Source organism: Condylura cristata, unplaced genomic scaffold (genome assembly GCF_000260355.1).
Source record: "Condylura cristata isolate star-nosed mole 26May11 unplaced genomic scaffold, ConCri1.0 scaffold00020, whole genome shotgun sequence".
Classification (NCBI taxonomy): domain Eukaryota; kingdom Metazoa; phylum Chordata; class Mammalia; order Eulipotyphla; family Talpidae; genus Condylura; species Condylura cristata.
Window position 1 is genome coordinate 17,035,158 of NW_004567121.1, and position 21,865 is coordinate 17,057,022.

The window sequence follows — 21,865 nt, forward strand, 5'->3', positions numbered from 1 at the left end:
TAAGGTCTAGCATACTAGTGACATCATATTTAGGTACTGGAGGCTCTCGCTGGTGGTGCAGGGGTTAAAGTCTCAGCACCATCAAGCTATGGTCAGCCACTATGGCGTGAGTTCAATCCCCCACCAGGGAGCTGACCCACATGGCACAACAGACCTCTTGTCTCGCCCTGCTGTTCCCCTCAGCAGTGCATTTCAGTAGCTCTGCCTGTTCTGACCCCACTCTGTTTCTGGTGAATCCTCTGACACCCTGAGCCTCTGGCCTATACCCCAGTTCTTGTATGCATTAAAAAAAATTTTAGGTTCTGGGATAGCTTCTCTGGCCTTTCAAAAAAAAAAAAAATGGTCAGGATTAAGCAATGAGACAGTGATACTCTGAACAAGAACTAGAACTAGGTTTACCAGTGTGAATATGATATGGCTTCTCTCCCTCCTTACTCCTCAGACTTAGAGAACAAATCATCAGGCCCAAGCCCCTTCCTATGGAGCAAATAGAGGCCAGTCATCAACAGGTGCCTGGGGAAATGCCTTGAGACACACTGAGGTATTACTTCAAAGAACTGTGATCTAGATAGGGAGGTTGGCAAGCAGGAAAGGACTGGCCCTTCTTAAGTGACACCAATACCTGCACCAAGGCTGGAAAGAAGTACTAATCATTCCATGCATAAGACTACAATTGGTAGTTTTTAAAAAGTCAGCCTTAGTGTTCAAAATGTGGAAAAACTGACAAATGATCAAGTAAGACACATTCATAAACTTATGCACCTAGTAAAGTAGATCATGCCCAACTGCTTCAACAGAGGTAGTGCTGTAACATCATCTTTCAGTATTTAAATGCTAGTTTATATGCTTAACTCAGCTTTTAATTTCTTTCTGTCCATCTGACTTAAGAGTTAAAACAGAAAAATTATGTGAAAGAAAAGAGAAAGTCAGAGTCTACCCATTCAAGGTAGACTTGGTTAGATACAGAAAGTGTCTTTACAACTGTGATGCTTTTTAACATTTAAGAGTCAACACAGTAATGTGTATATACAGGCAGGTAATCTGGGTTTAATTTCTGAACCTGCCTATTCATGTGCCAAGAGAATGTAAAGTTATTTGCCCCTTTGTACTTCAGTCTCTTCACCTGCAAAATGGGACCTACAACAGGACCCACTTTACAGAGTTGTGGGATTTACACAAACAAAACCACCAGAACAGCACCTATCATATAAGTTCAATAAATGTTAGAATTTTCTAAAGCCAAGCTCATTAAACATGAGCTGGGCTATATAAAAATTAAATATAGTCAAATAAATACATATATCAAGTCTAGAGTTGGTATAATAATAAATTTTGGTGTTTATACTTATATGCAGCTCAGAAACTTTTTTTTAATATTTACTTATGCATGCAGGAACTGGGGTCTCGGTGAGGGGTGCAGGGGGGTAAGCAGATTCACCAGAGACAGTGGGAAGCAGAACAGGTGGCTCTAGAGAAATACACTGTGGAGGGCAGCGGTAGGTGAGAGAGAGAGGTCTGCTGTGCCACATGGGTCACCTCCCTGGCCTGGGATTGAACTCATGCCCCAGTGGCTGGCAAGAATTTGATGGTGTTGAGACTTTAACCCCTGTGCCACCAGGGAGGCCCAGAATCTATTGTTAATGGTCTTAAGAATAAAGCATGCTATCCCTCTGCTTTCTCCTAAAAAATATTCCAAAGGTATTCTCATTGCTCAAGTTCTCTCTGTCTCCAAAGAAGAAACAATTACTAACTGTACTGAGAACTGTCCCAAGTCCTATTCAGCCATTTGCTCTTCCATTGGAATCAGAAGGAACAAAATGTTGGCTCCCGCCTATTTGAGAAGCTTACAACAACCAGTGAGTATCATAGTTCACAAACTACAAAGGACCTCAAGAATGCCTCAATCAGGTTTTCTCCTATATTCCACATCACACCAAGGAAATTCTGGGCACTTAATAATGTCCCTGAGAATAAAAAGCCAGTATTCACCAAATTACCCCTCTTTGCTGCCAAAGAACAATGGGGCTTCAGTAATTTTCTCCTGTTATGGCAGAAATAGATAGGGCATGACTTCAGCATTAGCAAAATGTCAAGATCACTCCAACGTGCATTTGTTCTGAATCAGCATGATGGCTGGTTAGCACTGCTCTGTGCTTTGGCCAGAGACTGTCTCAACCCCATTCAGCTGCTTGAAAATGAGAACCACAGTTGAGAAAATATGCCTCTGCACTACTCCTGTTCAGCTTAGAAAAAACAAAAGCCCCAAATGTCGATACTCCTTTTAATTCAAAAGATTCACCACCTAGAAAACTGAATTTATGAGCTAGGAACCCTGTCTTACTTATCAAGTACTATGTAAACTCCCTATCTAGAATATATTCAGGAATCTATTCAACAGTGACTGAATGATAACGTATATTATGTAATTTCTATGTTCAACATAGAGGTAGCTTACAAGTATATTTCAATCCTTATGGAAGATGAAAAACATCTTTAGTTTTTCCACTCGAAGCAATCTGTTAAAGGCAACCAACATGACTTGTAAACAGATTCCAAGCTATCGGGGCGGGGAGAGGGGGTAAATTAAAAATATACTTGCATGTTTTAGATACATTTTTAAAACCATTTGTCAGATTCTTATTCTGGCAAGATTTTTATGACTGGCCACAAAGCTTCTTGAGTTTAAAACGAATCTTTATATTACACTTTCTTCCAATTAAATAACAAATGCATATGGCTCTTCAGCATCTATTAGTTAAACACCTTTTTAAAAATTGCAAAATGTCCTCATGTTCCATTTCAAAGCAAAAACTTACTTTACTATTTCTTGAAAAACTCCTAATGCTGGTAGGTAAAATGACTGTCCTCACATTACCTGATTATCTTTTCCAGCAAAGGTCCAACATGCACAGACTAGAATAATTCTGAAAGTCAATCTAAAGGCAATGTCCCTCTAAAAACTGAATAAACTATGACAGAATGTCAAACTACTGAGAGGGACCAAGTGATTTCTAAAAGACTTGGAATAAAAGGAAAGTCCAGCATCTTTGTTATACATTTCCTGCCTTCAAAGATGTCTGGGTCCATTTCTGAAATGAGAAGTATACACAAAAAAAGTTTCTGCAGTTGGGGGGGCCAGGGGGCTGCGTGTATGCAAACGCACAGCTGTGTGTGTGTGTAGTCAAGAACATAACTTGGGGGGTTCTGGGTGTACACACGCACATGCTTTAGGAGGTCCCCAAACTTGTGTGAGCTCACTAAAGCAGACTAACATTCGATACTAACATTGAGGAAATAAAGCAGAGTGTGCAGGCTTGAGATAAAAAGTTAATATACTTATTTTCTTACTAAGCCTCTTGAAGACAAACATGACTAGTAGAGAGCTAAATCAAAGAAGTAAAGATTGTAAACAAAGGTTGAAGCAACTTCTTTAGCCCAAGGGGAGTGTAACACTGTTCCCCCTGGTGCCATGGACAAGCTGCTCCCTCGGACAAGCTGCTCCCTCACACACTGGTGTCACCTCTCCTCTCCACCTGAAACCGCCTATAACGCTCTCAAAAGCGGATCAAACGCCAACTCTTTCTGCAGCTTTCCTGACCCTGAAGGTCAACAGCTGCCTATCTCTTGAGTTCAAGCATTTGTTACACCTACAACATGCACTGACTGCATGAGGACCCAACTGTATCTATGCTTAAATTTTAGTACTGCTCAGATCACAACAGACACCTACCACTCCTCCGTAACACCAAAACCCAAACCAAATACTGGACTCTTTCACGTTTGCAGCTTATCAAGGCACAGAGCAGTTGCAACTAAGTGAGTAATAAAGGATAGAGTTCTCACCCAGGAGGACCTCAAAAGAAAAGAAAAGGTCATACATCTTAAGTGATCGAGAGTCTTCTGTCTGAGAGCCAAATCTGGGGTTTTAGCTCTAGATTCTAATGACTATATAATTTTCTCAGAAACTAGAGAAGACACGCATTTCCTGAATAGTGGCTGCTGAATACCACTGCAGAGGAGGCTGCATTAATACACACACAAACTGGGAACATGCAGGTGAAAACAACACTAAAATGACTACTTTACTGCAGAACATTTATTTGCAGGGTGTAATATGCTAATACACATGATAAATGATCGAGATAAATTCCTTTAGTGAAGTCTTTATTAAATTAATGTGAATAAGAACATCTGCAGAGTTTGGGAAATGTTTCAAAGCAGTTGTTTGGTTTTTGAATTGTCACAATATTAGCTCTTCAGATCAGCTTCTAAAAAGTTCTTACCTGATATGTGTTGCAGGCAGAGATTCGTACTGTCTTGACAAAAAGAGTTCCCTATGTTTCAACTGATGCTTCTGTTTATCAGTCAAGTCAACCTCAACTGTTGTTTCAGATTCTTCCTCAATTTCTTCTACATAAATAAAATTCAAAGAATTTATTATTACAAAACATTATCTACTTAGGTATTAAAATAGTTCAAATCAACATTTCATTCTCAATCTTTTAGGGCTACTGATTCTGAATTTACATTTTTAACTTTTCATTTGAATTCCAACCATAAAATTAAGCAAGCAGGTCTCAAAGGGAGAGAAAGAATTCCACTTTTAAAGTGGCAGATGAAAAAATTAAATGAAATAAAAATTAAAATGGCAGATGGAATATATGTGAGTGACTTATCTTTCCCCCTTAAAACCACACCAAAAATGGCAATTAAAATTACAATGAAAATGAAAAATGAAGTAACAATGGAAGAAAAGGTTTCACCAAGAACAATTTTAGCTGATTGAAAACAGATGTATTAAAACAAACAAAAGGATAAACTTTTAGCTTTGAGAAGGGAAGTGGCCACCAAGGCAAGCTTGGAGCCTGCTATAAATCATGAATTAGCCTTTGAGCAAGAAGAGTGAGGGGAGAGCTACAAGGGGTGGGGGTAGGGTTAAAAGACTACCTACAACAGAGGAATAAATCCTAGGATACAAGAAATAAGATAATACATCTCACACACACACACACACACACAGGGTACAAGGGTCTAGATTAAAAGGAACTCTCTCCCAGAAATTAGAAGAGATAACTAAAAATCAAGAAATGAAAAACGAACTAAACTCCTATATCCCAGTAATGAAAGTTTATTAATAGGAAGAGATAATACAGAAAGTATTTTTGATTCTTTGGAGGGTAGAAGGGTAAGGAAAGACCATTCAAAAAATTATTCAAGAAAATTAACTGGCACATGACAATGCTTTTTTTTTTTTTTTTAACCTGGCAATGTTTTTTTAACATGTTTTTTAAAAAGTCACAAAAGTTTATAGGAAGGAAACAGGTCAGCTGCAAAGAAACTACACTCACATGAATAGCAACATTGTATGTTAAAATGGCAGAGTGATGTCATCCAAAATGAAAAACATTAAGCCTAGAATTATATAGTAAATTAGTTAAAAATTCTGAACAGGGCCTCCCTGGTGGCTCACAGGGTTAAGTCTCCGCATTATGAAGCTATCAGCAGCCATTAAAAGCAGGACTTCCATTCCCAGCCAGGGAGCTGACCCACATGGTGCAGAGGACTTCTGTCTTGCCTGCTGCTCCTCTCAGCAGTGTCTGTCTCCCTATTCTGCTCCCCACTCTGTCTCTGATGAGTCCCTTCACTCCCCACAACTCCGGCCTACACACCAGCTCTTGCATGCAACTTTAAAACAAATAAAAACTCTGAACATAAGAGTATGAATAGCCTTTCATTCATCCAACCAACAAATATTTATTAGGTGTCCCAAGAGGCACTATCCAAGGTGCTAGAGACAAGCATGAGCAGAAAATGTTACTAAGAAGCAGCAACTCCAAGTGTCTGCTTTGGGAAGCAGGGTTGGAGTATGAACATGAATTTTCTAGGTATCCCATTCTACCTCTAGCAGGCAAGAGAGAAAAGCCATCTGCAAGTCTGAATCATAAGCTATGTAAAGTCTGATGCCTGCAGGTAAAGGCAGCTTTTTAACCCCAGTGGTAAGTGAGGAATCAGATTTAAAAAAAAAAGCTGAATATCAGGTTCCCAGAATTTGCATCTCTGCAGGGCATTTCTGAAGAAAGGAAGAGATTAAATCCTGCATTGCCTTCCTCCAGCATCAACATAGCTTTATGTCAGGACAACGTAATACTAGGTGTCCCTCCTATCAAGAATAACTACATCGTTAATTTCAATGACTCACCATTTTCTACCTTATAAACCTAATTCCAACTTGTGTTTATTGGAACAGTTCTTGCAAAGCAAAATTTGTGAGATTGTTTCCTAGGTTCAAGTCTGCACTTTTGATTACCTAATAAACTAACTTTATGTTTCCAGTTAACAGAAGAAAAAGATGGCAAAGACAGGAGACAAAGTTTTACATGAGGTTTTGTTTTTTTAAAAACACTGTGCTTAGTCATTTTTTCAACATGCAAATGTCATTTTTTATAAACTACATATAAATCCAAATTATTTTAGATATGAAAAATTTTAAATATAGTACCCCTAGGGCCAGAGTGGCTGTGGGGACGTTGGGGCACTGAGAACTCATAGAGGGAGACCACTACAGGGGAGCACACTGAGTCAGCTGGCCCCTCCAGGGAAGTAACAGCAGCAGTAAATGATGTTTTTATAAACCTCTTGGTTCAGAATGAAAAGGACCAAAATCGCTCAAGTCTAACCTACTCAAAGACAGAAACCCACTTTTAAAGTTCTGTAAAATGTAATGTAATATTTCTAAAAATGTATACTGGCTTCTAAACAGAAGTAAAGGAATGACTCGTATGCCACTCACTTCCCAAAAACACTGAAAACCACCATGGCGAAAGTTGACATCCAGACTATGAAAACTTTAAAAGACCAAGCATCACCATCACCCAAAATCATATACATGGTAATATATTTATAATTACTTGAAACCATTTGAAAATTTGATAGACTTCAAAATTTTAGATTATAGGATAAAAAAGAAGCCAGAGCCAAAAGCTCAGTAAGGCTAATCACACACGCAGACTGGGAAGGGTGGGATAAGATTAGCTTAAACAAGTCCAAGAAACACAAGCCAAAGAAGAAATCAAACAAGCGGAGCAGCCCAGAAGGCCAGGGCATCCAGCTAGGGGACATGGGTGACAAGTGTCAGCCACAAGTTGCAAGCAGGAAGCCGAGCAAAGTTTCAGACTTCGGGTGTGTGGCATGTACAAAACCGGGACAGGTGGCCTTGAACTGAGAGGAGCAGCAGCCACGCCTGAGTCTAGAAGCCAGACCTGAACTGGGTGTTTTCAGAACACCTCAAAATTATGATTCCAACTGTTAGTTGAGGGGAAATAGTAAGTTTCTCCAACATTATTCTCAAGCATGATTTAGTCTCTATTTTAATAAAAAAAAAAAAAATCAGTCCATAGTGACGTTGGTACAGAAAAGCTAGAGATAAAAAAATTTATTTACAGTTACATTTAACTATTACCCAAAGGTTTGAAAGCCTATTACTAGACTAAAAATAGTTCAGTGTTGATGCAATGCAAGCTTGCTGAAGAAATAATCATCATAAATATCAGAATTTTTATGACAACCGAGATTTTAGGGTACTAGTTGAATGAAATAGTTTGGCAGCCAGAGGCAAAAGATCAATACAAAAAAAACCAACTATATTTTCATCAGTAATGAAAAATACAAAAGTAGAGTTGAAATACAACAGCATCAAAAGGAAAAAATATCTAAAAATATAAATATAAGTATGTAAGAATATAAATTTACCGCAAGACAAAATTTACATACAAGAAACTGCAAAACCATTTTTGAAGGAAATTTTAAAAGATCTAAATAAATAGACATCCCTATATTCACAGACTAGAAGATGAAATATTGCTAAAAATGGCAATATCCCCTAAACTGATCTACAGACTTAATGCAACCCCTACCCAAATCCCACTGCTTTTCTTGCAAAAATTGACAAAGTGGTCCTAAAATTCATTTGGACAGGTAAGTAACCTAGAAAGCCAAGGTAACTTTGAAAAAGAACAAATTTAAAAGTACTCAACTTCCAGATTCCAAAGGAACAACCAAGACTGCGTGGCACTGATATAATGAAGAATGGACAGGGGCCTCCCTGGTGGCAAGGGTTCAAGTCTTAGCACTATGCCAGCCACTAAGCCTGAGTTTGATCCCCGGTCAGGAAGCTGACCCACACAGCACAGGCACAGCAGATCTCTTGTGTCTAACCCATTCAGCAGTGTATTTCAGTACATCTGCCTGTTCTGCTTCCACTTTATCTCTGGTGAATCCTCTCAAACCCCACCCCCAGCTTACACCCCAGTTTTTGTATGCATAATTTAAAACAAATCTTAAAATAAATAATGAACATATAAATCAATGCAATATAACTGGAAGTCCAGAAATAAGTCCATACATTCATTTATGGTTAATTGATTTTGGACAAGGAGAGCAAGACAAATTCCTGGGAGAAAGAAAAGTCTTTTCTACAAAGAGTGCTGAGAACAAATGGATAGCCACATGCAAAGAATAAGTAAATGATTATCAAATGTCACGTTGAGGGGGGCCTCTGTGATTTCAGTATTTGACGTACCCAAACTCCACATGGAGTTCCCTCCTCTTTGTCACAAAGCAGCACTCACCCAAGTTTAAGGTCTTTGTCATAGTATATCCTGCAACAGTTACTTGATTTACTGAGTCTCCTGACAACAAAGACAGGGCATTTACCTTTGATCCATGCTGTTTTGCTCATTCAATAAAGGAGATGAAACCTCAAGAAATGTTGACAGTGGTTTAGGTAAGAATTGCCAGGTAACTTTCAAGCTGGTGAGGACAGACTTACAAAATTATGACATAAACACTGTATAGAGGGGCCTCTGTGGTGGCGCAATGAGTTAAAGTGAAGTGCTATGAGCTGTCCACAGCCTGCAACACAAGATGCATCCCCAGCCAGGGCGCTGCAGGCCTCTCCTGCCCCGCCCCTGCCCCCTCAGCAGTGTATTTGTCAACCTGCCTGTTCTGGTCCCCACTCTCTCTGGTGAATCCTCTCTCCACCACCACCACCCTGCAGCTCCTGTACCCAAGTTTATTGTATGCATAAATAAATAAATCTAACCTGAAAAGAAAAATGAAAAATAGCTAGAGAGGCTTTGGTGTTTTTTGTTTTGTTGTGTTTGAGTTTATTGAGTTTAGAAAATCTGTCACAGAAAATTTATCTTCTTGTTCTAAAATACAATGACTCATAAATCGTTCTATAGAATATTAGGATCCCATCAGAAAATTAGACTATTTCTGCTTTACATTTACTTATTCAAAGAACACTGCATCTGGCAAAAGCTGCCCAATGTTGTATTCAAAGTCCATCTGGAACTGTATAGAGACAGCCCTAACATGCCACGATGCAATGCTTCATTTGCTACCAATTTTAAGACTTACACAAAATAAAAGAATTAGAAGTAACAAATTTTCTAGCACCCCCATTGCACCACCCTCTTCCTATGGCCATGGACACTGCAGCTACCACCTTCCAGTCAGCTCCTTCCTATAACATGACTCATGATTTCTATGTGGCTTTAATTTAAAAACAACAGTGTTCAATCACCATTCCAATCAAAAGCAAGCTCTCATGGTTTATAAATATACCTATTTGCCCTTCTATTTGTTTTACCTATTTTTTGGAAAAAAAGAGATTATCCTGCTTACCAGTATGTCCTGTAGACACCAATGAGGAAGACATAAAAGTGCTAGCCAAGTATAAAGATCATAGCGGCTCCAGGATTACAGGCAAGGGAGTATACTGTCAAGTGTTGTAAGCATTATAAAATAAGGTAGGTGCTCTAGTACACTGGGAAGGAGTGTAGGCTCGGGGGCCAGCAGTCCTCTCTCAAGACTAAGTTTGAGCTCAGACCAGCAGCAGTAAAAAGGAAAGTAAGGCCAGTGAAGCCATGTCATTTCTAGCTAGAGAACTGGATACGGCTGGCCCAGGTTCTTATCTGCTGGGCTTGGCTTGACCTGCCACATGAATTTCCTCCTTTACCTTTACTTCCTGCTAACTAGCTCAGCTCAGAGCCCAGTTTAGGGTGACTGGAATGGTCCTGGTTTTCAAAGCGAAAGTCCTAGGTTCGGAGGAACTCTCAGGTCCCAATAAACCAGGACAAATGTCACCCTAACCTTCATATTACTCAGTCTAAGGATTATGTTTTGGCTTACTAAAAGGGAATATATGTGGTTCGATATGGCCAAAATTTAAGGTTGAATATACTAAATTTCATCAAGAACATAGACTTACTGGAATTCCCATACATAATAGAGGAAGTGAAAACTGGTTTAATCATTTTAGAAAACTGCCTGGCATTACCTAATAAAGTGAATGAATGTATTACCTGCTCCATGAGCCAACAATTCCACTCCTGGGTATTTTACCCAAGAGGAATACAAGCTTAAGTACACCAAAAGTTTACATATGTAAGTCTAGACTTCTTTATTCACAGAAGTCCCAAATTGGAAATCATTCAGAAGTCTGTTGATAGGGGAATGAATACTGCTGGGTCAGAAAAAAGACACACCCTCATGTTGCTGAATGTAAAGTCAGGCAAAAATGTAAATACTATAGGTAGCTGAAATTAAAGACCTAAAAAAACTAACAGATGGTAGCAGCAACAGAACAGTAATTAGCTGGAGAACATGGTAACGACCAGACACAAAAGAGCATTTGTCTTGAACTGAGTGGATGTAATACAAAGCAACAATCTGTGATAAGTAATAAGACCTGCACATTTTATTCATTCTACTATATCTTTACACCTCCACTTGAAAGAAGTCTTAAAAATTTTTTTAAAGATAAGCTTAAGTACACCAAAAGTCTACATATGAAAATATAGGCTTTATTCACAGACGCCCCAAACTGGAAATCATTCAGAAGTCTATGCATACAAGAACTGGAATACAGGCCAGAGGTGCAAGGGTGAGAAGATTCATCAGACAGAGTGCAGAGAAGGACAGGGAGATCTCAAACACACCACTGAGGACTGTAGCAGGTAGACAGGAGAGGTCTGCTGCACCATGTGGGTCACCTCCCTAGCTGGGGATGGTCACTCATTGCAGTGACTGCAGATAGTTTCATAGCGCTTCGCTTTAATCCCTCGCGACACCAGGGAGGCCCCCCGAACTTTTTAAAGAACTAGGGTTACTGCTTCCAGACAAATGAAGTGAGATGGACCAGATCCACCTTCCTGACTAAAGCAAACATGAAAAGTTAATTGGGACCCTACCTGGTGGTACAATGGGTTACAGCACAGCACTATGAAGCTATTGCCACCACTGCAGCACAAGTTCAATCCCTGGCCAGGGAGGTGACCCACATGGCACGTAGACCTCTGACCCACCCGCTACTCCCCCTCGGTGGTGTATTTTAGTTGATCTGTCTGTTCTGTTCCCCACTATGTCTCTGGTGAATCCTCTCACCTCTGATCTAGGTGATCTGCCTGTTGTGTTCCCCACTCTGTCTCTGGAGAATCCTCTCACCTCTGGCCTGTACCTCAGTTCTGTATGTATAAATAAATCAATCAATCTTTAAAAAGAAAAAAAGTTTAAATTAGCAAATAATTTTAAAAGCATACAAAACATATGAAACACCTACTGGACATCAAACAATGAACATTGATTCCTGACAGACAGGAAACAAATGAGTCCTGAAATCCCCCCGACACACACCTCTGGCCTATACTGCAGTTCTTTTCTGTATATGAAAAAAATTTTTTTAATCTTAAAAAAGAAAAAAAGAACAAAGCTTAAGAAGGTGCATAGAAAGGGGGAGTAGTTACAACAGACTGTTGTGGAGGACAGTGGGTGCCCTGGCATACACCTGAAGATGTAGGGATCCTATACAATGTTTTAGCTCATAGTAACTGTAATTAAAAAATTATTTTTAAAAGATGTATAGAAATATAAAAATATGCGGGACTCAAAAAAGCTAAATTGGCCCTCCCTGGTGGCGCAGCGGGTTAAAGCACCGCATTGAGAATCTAAAGCCGCTTCTGCATGAGTTCGATTCCCGCCTGCCCCGGAGGTGACCACATGGTGTGGCAGACCTCTCCTGACCCGCCCACTGCTCCCCTCAGCAGTGTACTTCATCCATCTACCTGTTCTGTTCCCGCTCTGTCTCTGGTGAAGCCTCTCACCGCCCCTGAGCCTCTGGCCTATACCCTGGTTCTGTATGCACAAATAAATAAATCTTTAAAAAAAAAAAATAATAATTAAAAAAGCTAAATTAACAATTTTCGATTCTACATATTCTCCGATAGACACAAAATCTGAAAGATTGACCATACTAAATGTTGGCAAAGATGTGAAGAAACCATAATCCTCCTACACTACTGATGGGAATGTAATATACACTTTGACCAAGTTTTCAGTTCATTAAAAACACTAAAAATACCTCTAGCCAATGATAAATCCATTCTACTTCAACCCAAGAGAAAGGTGCATCTGTACAAAGACTAGCACATAAATGTTCAGAGGAACTATCTTAGTAATAGCCCAGAAATGGAAACAACTGACATGTTTATCCACAGATAAGTAGATAAACAAATGATGGTGCAACATACAATAAGGTGCAACTCAACAAGAAAAAAGAACAAACTACTGATATAGGAAGACATACTAGTTAGAATTCACAGATTAGAAAACTCAATGTGGCAAATATGTCAATTATCCCTCAAAATTCATTAATGGATTTAACATAATTCCAATCAAATCCCAGCAGGTTTTCTTAGGTGGTTCAAAAAATCATATGGAAATGCAAAGACTCTGTAATAAATAAAGCAACTTTGAAAAAAAGGCAAGTCAATGTTGGAGGGCTAATATTACTTTGCTTTCAAGAAGTGCTAGAAAGCTATATAATCAAGTGTGGTGTTAGCAAAAAGTGTAACAAGTAAATCAATGAAACAAGTTCAGACATTATTTGACTGAGGCATAAAAGCAATGCATTGGAGAACCACCTTTAAGCAAATGGAGCTTCAGGTCCTCCCTGGTGGCACAGAGGTTAATTCTCAACACTATCCAGCTATAAAGCTATGAAGCTATCATCAGCCACTGCAACATGATGAGTTCAATCCCGGGCCAGGGAGCTGACCCACATGGTGCAGCAAAACTCTCCTGCCTCTCTCATTGCTCCACGCAGCAGTATATATATCTCAGGAGATTCACCTTTCTGCTCCTCACTCTGTCTCTGTTGAATCCTATCAACCCCCACACCTCTGCCCTACACACCAGTTCTTGCATGCACAAATAAAATAAATCTTAGAAAAACTGGAGCTATATCGAATACACCCAAAAAGAGGTGTGTATGTGTCTTGGGGAGGGAAAGAGGGATGCTCAGATCCATACCTTGCACATACCATATACAACAATTAAGAAAAAATGAGCCATAACTTAAATGTTAAATCTAAAATTATAGAACTTCTAGAACAAAACACAGAAGACTATATGACAGCAAAATATAAAAGTAGAATTCTTTGTGCTTTTTAGAAGGCTTTTGTGGATTTTTGAAGCTGTGTATGCTCTCTGACCCCATCATTCCAAGAAAAAAGGAAAATTCATTTTCAAAAGATCAGGAGAGTCACTGAAGCATTTTTTTTCCTTTTTAGTCTCCAAACTACTAAATGATCTAAATAATCCCACAGTGGTACACTAAAGCTGTGTATTGTGTGATACATGAATTATCAATATAAGAAACATGAGCAATATCGATAGTATTAAAACCTTTTTTAAAACTTTAAGCAGACTGAAAACAAAAGGTCAGAAAATTGTTTACCAGGGGCAAAACAGAATCAAGAATCAATGAAAGGTTAACAGGATTACAACTACATTTTTATGTTTTCTGCAACATTATTTCCTTCTGGAGCCTTTCACTAATTAGTTTCATAATTTCTAAAAATATTTCTTATATTCCTGTCATCCGTTGCCTATCCTATTTATAGTCGTTAAGATGCAAAGATATAAAATCATAAGCATACTTCTTAAATGTCTTTTCAAATAAGGAAAAACATGTAAAATAGTTCCCTAACTGTATAGAATATACTGAGCTACTGAAAAACAACCTAAACAAAATAATAGAGGTGCTGTTTGAACTATGAAAACCCAAAAAGGAGTCAACCCTAGAGACAGCCAGCAGAGACATGGCTCTAGCTGGCATGCAGACACTACTACCAAGCACCCAGCATGGGTTTTGTCAGTTCAGGGTAGTGCTGATCTGCAGAAGTGGGCCCAAGGAGTCCCAGTGTTGGGTTAAGCCTGGGTACGCCTGACTGGGCTGTACAGAGGAACCAAGAATCAGAACATGTACTCTATGAGCCTGGAAACAAGGAATGCATCTCAGTAGCAGCTGCCACCAACTGCTCCCATCATGACCTCTCAATGTAAGGAATAGGGCTATGTCATGAGCACCCTGACATGGAGCTGGGGTAGGATCAAGAAAGGCCCTGGCCTCTGCTATGGAAGTGAACGGAACTGGATCTTAAGGGTCGCCTTCTTTGTAGGTTCTGGTATGGATATGCTTAGGTATCATGGACCCAAATGAAGAACAGGGCTATGACCTTCTCCTGTAGTCCAGCATCTATCAAGCCACATACATAGACTACTCAAGAGGTTTGATCAAGCTCTACCATATCTGGGAGGATGATGGAGCCAAGTCTGCAGTGACAATGAGTTCTGATATGCACAAGTACAGTGACTCCCTGAAGGAGGGAGGATGTGGCTATCAGAATTTCTTGGGATCATTACTAATATGGGTACAGAACCCCATCCTATAATGAAGGGATCAATACATGTCAATTTCTTTTTTAAAATTTATTTTTAGGCCCTACCTGGTGGCACAATGGGTCAGGGCACAGCATCATAAGCTAGCCACAGCTGCTTCAGTATGAGTTCAATCCCCACACCAAAGGTGACCCACATGGCGCAGCAGACCTCCCCTGGCTAGCCAGAGAATTTGCAGCCTTGCTACAAGACCCACAATATGAAAATATTCATGCAGTTTTCAAGACTAGTGGAAGTACAATACACTTAGCTAGAGGTGGGGAAGACAAAGAGGAGATTCACAGCGAAAAGTATGCTAAGAAGGGAAAATTTTGTAAAATCTTCATTTAAGCAAAGAAATTCAATAGAACCAACTTACTGTATCAGTGGTATCTGCAGCCACATTTTGTTCCAGCACCTAGAAACATTGGCTAACTGAAAGACTTAATCTCACTTGAAGAAAATAATTTCAGTAAAGTATGGGGGAAGGGAGGCATCACAATCAAAAAATGGTATGGTTAGAAGGCAACCCTTGGGGCCCTCGCTGGTGGTACAGAGGGTTAAGCACAGCACTATGAAGCTCTGGCAGCCACTGCAGCACAAGTTTGACCCCTGGCCAGAGAGGTGATCCGTGTGGTACAGCAGACCTCTCCTGTCTCGCCTGCTGCTCCCCTCAGCATTGTGTTTCAGTGTATCTGCCTGTTCTGCTCCCCACTCTGTCTCTGGTGAATCCTCACCTCTGGCCTGTACCCCAATACTGTATGTATAAATAAATAAAGCTTTAAAAAAAAAAAGGAATGTAACCCTTTAATTCAGGAGATAAGAACTATTTGATTTGGGTAGTAAATTATTCTCATTTGATCTAGAAGACGCAGTTTCACTCTCTTTAAATACAGGGAATTTTAAAAATAAAATACAAAAGCCAATGTAATCTTCAATATCAGGGCCCTCCCTGGTGGCACAGTGGATTGGAGCGCTGTACTGCAAAGATAAGCCACGCCATGGCCACTTCAGTGCAAGTTCAATCCCGGCCCCAGAGGTGACTCACATGGCACAGCAGACCTGTCCCATCTCATCTGCTGCTCCCCTCAGCAGTGTACTTTGTCGATCTGCCTATTCTGCTCCCCATTGTGTCTCTGGAGAATCCTCTCATAGCCCCTGCCCCTCTGCCTGTACCTCATTTCTATATGCATAAATAATTTTTTTTAAATATGCAGTATCAAAAGATTATAAAGAAAACACAAAATAAACAGTAAACCATGTTTATTTCCCTTCAAAATGATATACTAATCTAGCCCTAAAAGTTGTAGGCCTATCAGCAAAAATATGATATATGCAAATTTCAAAAATTAGTATCATAAATTAATGCAAATCCCAGAGTGGAATAAAAAAAAATTACTCATTAGAGTGAACATATAAACATAATGACATTTTAGGGCCTCCTTGGTGTTACAGGGTTAAAGTCTCAGCACTATCAAGCTATTGACAGTCACTGCTGTATGAGTTTGATCCCTGGCCAGGGAGCTGACCCACATGGTGCAGCAGACCTCTCCTTTCTTGCCTGCTGCTCCCCTCCGCAGTGCATTTCAGTAACTCTGCCTATTCTGCTCCCCAGTCTGTCTCCGGTGAAGCCTCTTACTCCCACAGCACTGGCTTAAACCCCAGTTCTTATATGATAAAGATAAAATAAATCTTTAAATAATTTCATCAGTCAATTTCTACATCAGAATGTAAGCTCATAAAATAACATACCTATCCTACCAAAGTTGTATGGATCTGAGAATTATTTTTTTTCCCATTCTTTCACCAAGCAAAGAATGAAAGGAGACAGGGCACAGTACAAAGTTCTGTAATAATTATTCTGTGTATCAGATTAGGTTTACAGTACACTGGAGGAGCTTCTTGGAGAAATGAGGGTAAGGCTTCGATAACCACCATATTTACACTCAAATATAAGCCATGTTCACTAGGGAATATGCAATATAACTGCAGTGTGCTAATCTTTACTGGTAACTGCTATGGTTCTTTACCTCTTGCCAACTTGTGGGTGGTGGCTGATGACAGTGTTGGTGGTAGGGAATGCAGACGGGATGGGGGTAGGGAGGATTGATAGTGCTGGTAGTAGAAGAGCAGAAATGTGCTGCAGGGAAGACACACGAGGACTCATTTTCCCACAGAGGGGAGAAGCACAAGGCAGTGCTAACAACCACCACTGCTATCAATCAGCTATGTAATATAAATTTTAAACTATTAATATAGTACTGGTTGTATTTAAAAAGATAACAGAAACCATTAACATTCAAAGTAGCAAACCAAAAAGAAAATCTGTATCATAAAATATAATTAACTTGTCAAATAACAAACCTTTGTAATATTTACAGTTGATAATCTGGTTAATGAGACACACGCTTGCCATAACTGCTAATTACAAAATGTCATTCACAAATATGAAAACACTGTAAAATAGCAAGGAAAAAAATGTCCCTGTAAATGAACATTTATTAATTTTAATGTTGTGACAGAAATTGAGATTCTATGGCAGCTCCAATCAGCTGGTAGTAGCTGCCTGGAAAGGACTGAACAGTGACCTCTAAGGGCAGAGTGAGGGCTCAATGTCTCAGATGAGCCAGATTTGGCCCTGGATTCAGAGAAAGGAAGTATCAGTCTGAATCAGGTCTATGCACCTACGTCTTAGACACTAAGAAATAAGACCTGCAGGCTGTGTTGTCACAATGTCAAACTTCACAAGAAAATACAAGATACCTAGAAATCAAATATGGTTAGCCTTATCTCTGCTAATAAAATTTGTTATCAAAGTAGCAAAATTAGAAACTTGAGAGTTCTTGAAATCCAGTGACATTTTACAGGGTGGAGTAGGGAATGGGATCAAAAACAGTGGGGGGAGGGAAGTGTGCTGGACTATGGTGATGGCACACGGGTGACTTGGTGATGGGAAACTCATGGGGATTACAATTGAGATGAAAAAAATGTACAAAATGATGTAAAAACAAACTATTATTTAAAAAAAAAAAAAAAACAGTGGAAGGAAGGAAGTGCACTGGACTATGGTGATGGCACATGGGGGATTTGGTGATGGGAAGCCCAACGGGAAAAAGCACAAAATGATGTAAAAATAAACTATTATATTATTTTAAAAAGAGAGAGAGAAATTTTAGGGGAAAAAATATTTTACCTACAAAAGATTAAGAATTAGATGGACGTCAGGCTTCTTATCAATAACACTGGATTCCAGAAGAAGTGAAGCAAGTGCTTCAGTTATGGGAGGAAACTATTTTGAATCTAAAATTCTATGAGGAGCCAAGCATTAAGTATAACAGTGAAATAAAGACATTGTAGGGCCCTCCCTGGTGGCACAACAGGTTAAAGCGCAGCACTATCAAGCTATCAGCAGCCACTGCGGCATGAGCCAGCCAGGGAGGTGACCCACATGGCCCGTCAGACTTCTGACCTGCCCAATGCTCCCCTCAGCAGTGTACTTTGTCAATCTGCCTGTCCTGCTTCCCACTCTGTCTCTGGTGAATTGGTGAATCCTCTCTCACACACTCCCTCTCCCCCATATGTGTGCCTGTTCCCAGTTCTTCTATGAATCAATAAATAAATTTAAAGAAAATTAAAGATGTTTTAAAGCATGCAATCATTTAGCAAGTTTGCTACCCAAAGACACTTTCTGCAAAAGATTTAGATGGGGACTATTTCAGCAAAGTAAACACAAATGCAATTCAAAAATAAAATTAACTTGAATATAAGAAACAGTGGGAAAGCAGCAAATGAATAAAACCAAAATGTAAATCATTTTAAAAGGAACTAACACATGAGAGATGCACTTACACAGAAAGCTCTATGAATTAGTAGAGGGTGTCTCATTGCTGTTAATACAATGAAGTCATTGTTAGTAGTAAAAACTCAGAATGGGGTAATATATATTTCAACATGGGAAGGTAAAAATAAGGAAGATAATGTGAGTTAGTAAATAAGATCCCCATGATGGTTAATTTTGTGTATGAACTTGGCTAGACTATAGTCCTAGCTATGCAATCAAATTCTAATTGAGGTGTTGTTTTGTTAGTATTTTGTAGATGTGACTAACACTAGCTGACTTTAAATAAAGGAGATTAACATCAATAATCTGGATGGGTTCCATTCAATACACTGAAGGGTTGGAGCAAAGCTGTTTTCCCTAAGAAATTCCACCAGCAGATTTCAGACTTGCAAGCCCCCACAACCATTTAGGCCAATTCCTTAAAATAAATCTCTCTATATATTTACATAAACCAGGTGATGTGCGAGAGATTTTACAGGCATAATCTCCAACTGGTTCTGTTTCTCTGGTAGGATCCTAAGTGATGCAATCCCTATAGGTGAAAGAGTAAGAAAGTATAATTAACAGTCATTTGTTAGGCCTGAATAAAGCCTTTCTACTGTGCTTCTCAGAAAATGAGACTGTGAATGACTCTAATGACTGGTTGACAAACCTCTTCCAACTCTGGTGGTTTTAAATGCTCTGTATTCAGAGAAACTGAAAGAGGACCTAATTGAATTGTTAGCTGCTAAATCATTAAAACCACTTTTGATGAAAACCGGCTATATGATTTCCACACAAAACTCAGAAGAACAAATAAGACACTTCTAAGTTCCGAGTGCCAGAATTTCCACTGCTTTGCTCCAAGCTCATAACCAGTGCTTCAGAGGAGTGTCCAGAACACAGTAGGAGCTCAAGATATATCAGACAACTAACACATGAGCATTCTCATCTACTTACTTACATGAAAAATTTACTATCAGAATCTAGCTCCAGAGACACAAAATTTATACATTAAAATTTGTATGGCGTGGCCCTCCCTGGTGGCGCAGCGGGTTAAAGCACAGCACTGAGAATCTAAAACCGCTTCCGCATGAGTTCGATTCCCGCCTGCCCAGGAGGTGACCACATGGCGTGGCAGACCTCTCCTGACCCGCCCGCTGCTCCCCTCAGAAGTGTACTTCGTCGATCTGCCTGTTCTGTTCCCCACTCTGTCTCTGGTGAAGCCTCTCGCCGCCCCTGAGCTTCTGGCCTGTACCCCAGTTCTGTATGTACAAATAAATAAATCTTTAAAAAAAAAAAAATTTGTATGGCGAAAGGAAAATGAAAAGCTCAAGGAGAGATCACATGAAATTTCAGGCTGTTAAAGAATTTTTTTTTTAACCTTTGATGATAGAAAAATTGTCTATGATAGATAAAATAATTTATATGACTGTGATATATTTAAATAATATATATTATATATATAATTGATATATATTTTTTAAATTGATATAACTTTATTTTTAAACGCCACTACTTTAAATGACACAATAGCTATTAAATTTTGCAACTATATTATAGAAAATTTTAGACATCATTTTAGATGTCTAAATAAGTTAGAATAAGTTTCTAATAACAATACTAAGGGCAATTCAAGAGCAAAAACTATGAAAGTCACAATATACTGTTACCATTTTTTTTTTTAAGTTTTATTTATTTGTGCATACAGAACTGGGGTACAGGCCAGAGGCTCAGGGGCGGCGAGAGGCTTCACCAGAGACAGAGTAGGGAGCAGAACAGGCAGATCGATGAAGTACACTGTTGAGGGGAGCAGCAGGCGGGTCAAGAGAGGTTTGCCACGCCATGTGGTCACCTCCGGGGCAGGCAGGAATCTAACTCATGCGGAAGTGGCTTTAGCTTCTCAGTGCTGTGCTTTAACCCGCTGAACCACCAGGGAGAGCCACTGTTATCATTTTTATTGAAGAAATTTTGAGAGGTGTATGTGTGTGTGTGAGAGAGAGAGAGAGAGATTTCCTTCTACACACATTGGTCTTCTCTGGAAATACCAGAAACTAGTAACAATGGTGATCTGTGAAAAATAAAGAGGTCTTTGGGGGACCTCCCTAGTGGTGTTGGGGCCAAGCCCCAGCACTATCACAAGGGCCTGAGTTCCATCCCCTGCCAGGGAGCTGACCCACATGGTGCAGCAGACCTTTCATGTCCCCTCAGCAGTGTATTTCAGATCTGCCTGTTCTACTCCCCACTGTCTCTGGTGAACCCTCTCACTCCCATCCCTCTGCACCTCCGATCTATACTCCAAATCTTGCATGAATAAAAATAAACCTTTTAAAAAATAAAGTAGATCTTTGAAGACCTGATGCGGGGCATTTTTGTACTAAACTTTTGTTAACTTCTAAATGTTGATTCAGGGCCTCCTTGGTGGCCCAAGGGGTTAAGTCTCAGCACTATAAAACAATCCACAGCCACTGCAGCACAAGTTCGATCCCAGCCAGAGAGGTGACACATATGGCACAGCAGAATCCTGTCTCACTGCTGCTCCCCTCAGAAGGCTATTTCAGTCAATCTGGCTCTTCAGGCAATCTGGCTGTTCTGACAGAGACCACTCTGTCTCTGGTCAATCCCCTTATAACCTCCCTCCCCCGTACCCCGGCACCTCAGACCTATACCCCAGCTCTTGTATACGTAAGTAAATAACTCTTTAAGAAAAAACTGTGGCGCAACAGGTTAGGACACAGCACTGCAAGCTAGTCGCAGCCCTTCAGAGAGAGTTCAAATCCTGACCAGGGAGCTGACCCACAGGGCGGGGCAGACCTCTCCTGTCTCGGCCCTGCTCCCCTCAGCAGCATAATTTGTCATCTGCCTGTTCTGCTCCCCGCTCTGTCTCTGGTGAAGCTTCTCACCACCCCTGCACCTCTGGCCTATACCACAGTTATGTATGCATAAATAAATAAATCTTAAAAAAAGAAAAAGGTGAAAATGTATTTTAAAAGGAAGAAAGAAAAAGCCGTGGGCCCTCTCTGGTGGCATAGGTAAAAGCACAGCACTAAGAAGCTATTGCAGCCACTCAGCACAAGTTCGACCCCCAGCCAGGGAGCTGACCCACATGGCACAGCAGACCTCTCCTAACCAGCCCGCTGCTCCCCTCAGCAGTGTATTTCAGTCGATCTGCCTGCTCTGCTCCCCACTGTGCCTCTCACCCTCCACACCTCTGGCCTGTACTCCAATTATGTATGCATAAATAAAACGTTAAAAAAAAAAAAA

The 21,865-nt window shown here is 39.9% G+C and overlaps 1 protein-coding gene across 1 annotated transcript in view; it reads right to left on the reverse strand.

The window, feature by feature from the left end:
- MTA3 (metastasis associated 1 family, member 3) overlaps positions 1–21,865 on the reverse strand; it is a 95,231-nt gene that overhangs the window by 56,982 nt on the left and 16,384 nt on the right. Inside the window, exon 3 of the mRNA XM_012727494.1 lies at positions 4,284–4,410. Within this exon, the coding sequence (XP_012582948.1) occupies positions 4,284–4,410 (127 nt within the window). The remainder of the gene's footprint in view (positions 1–4,283; positions 4,411–21,865) is intronic.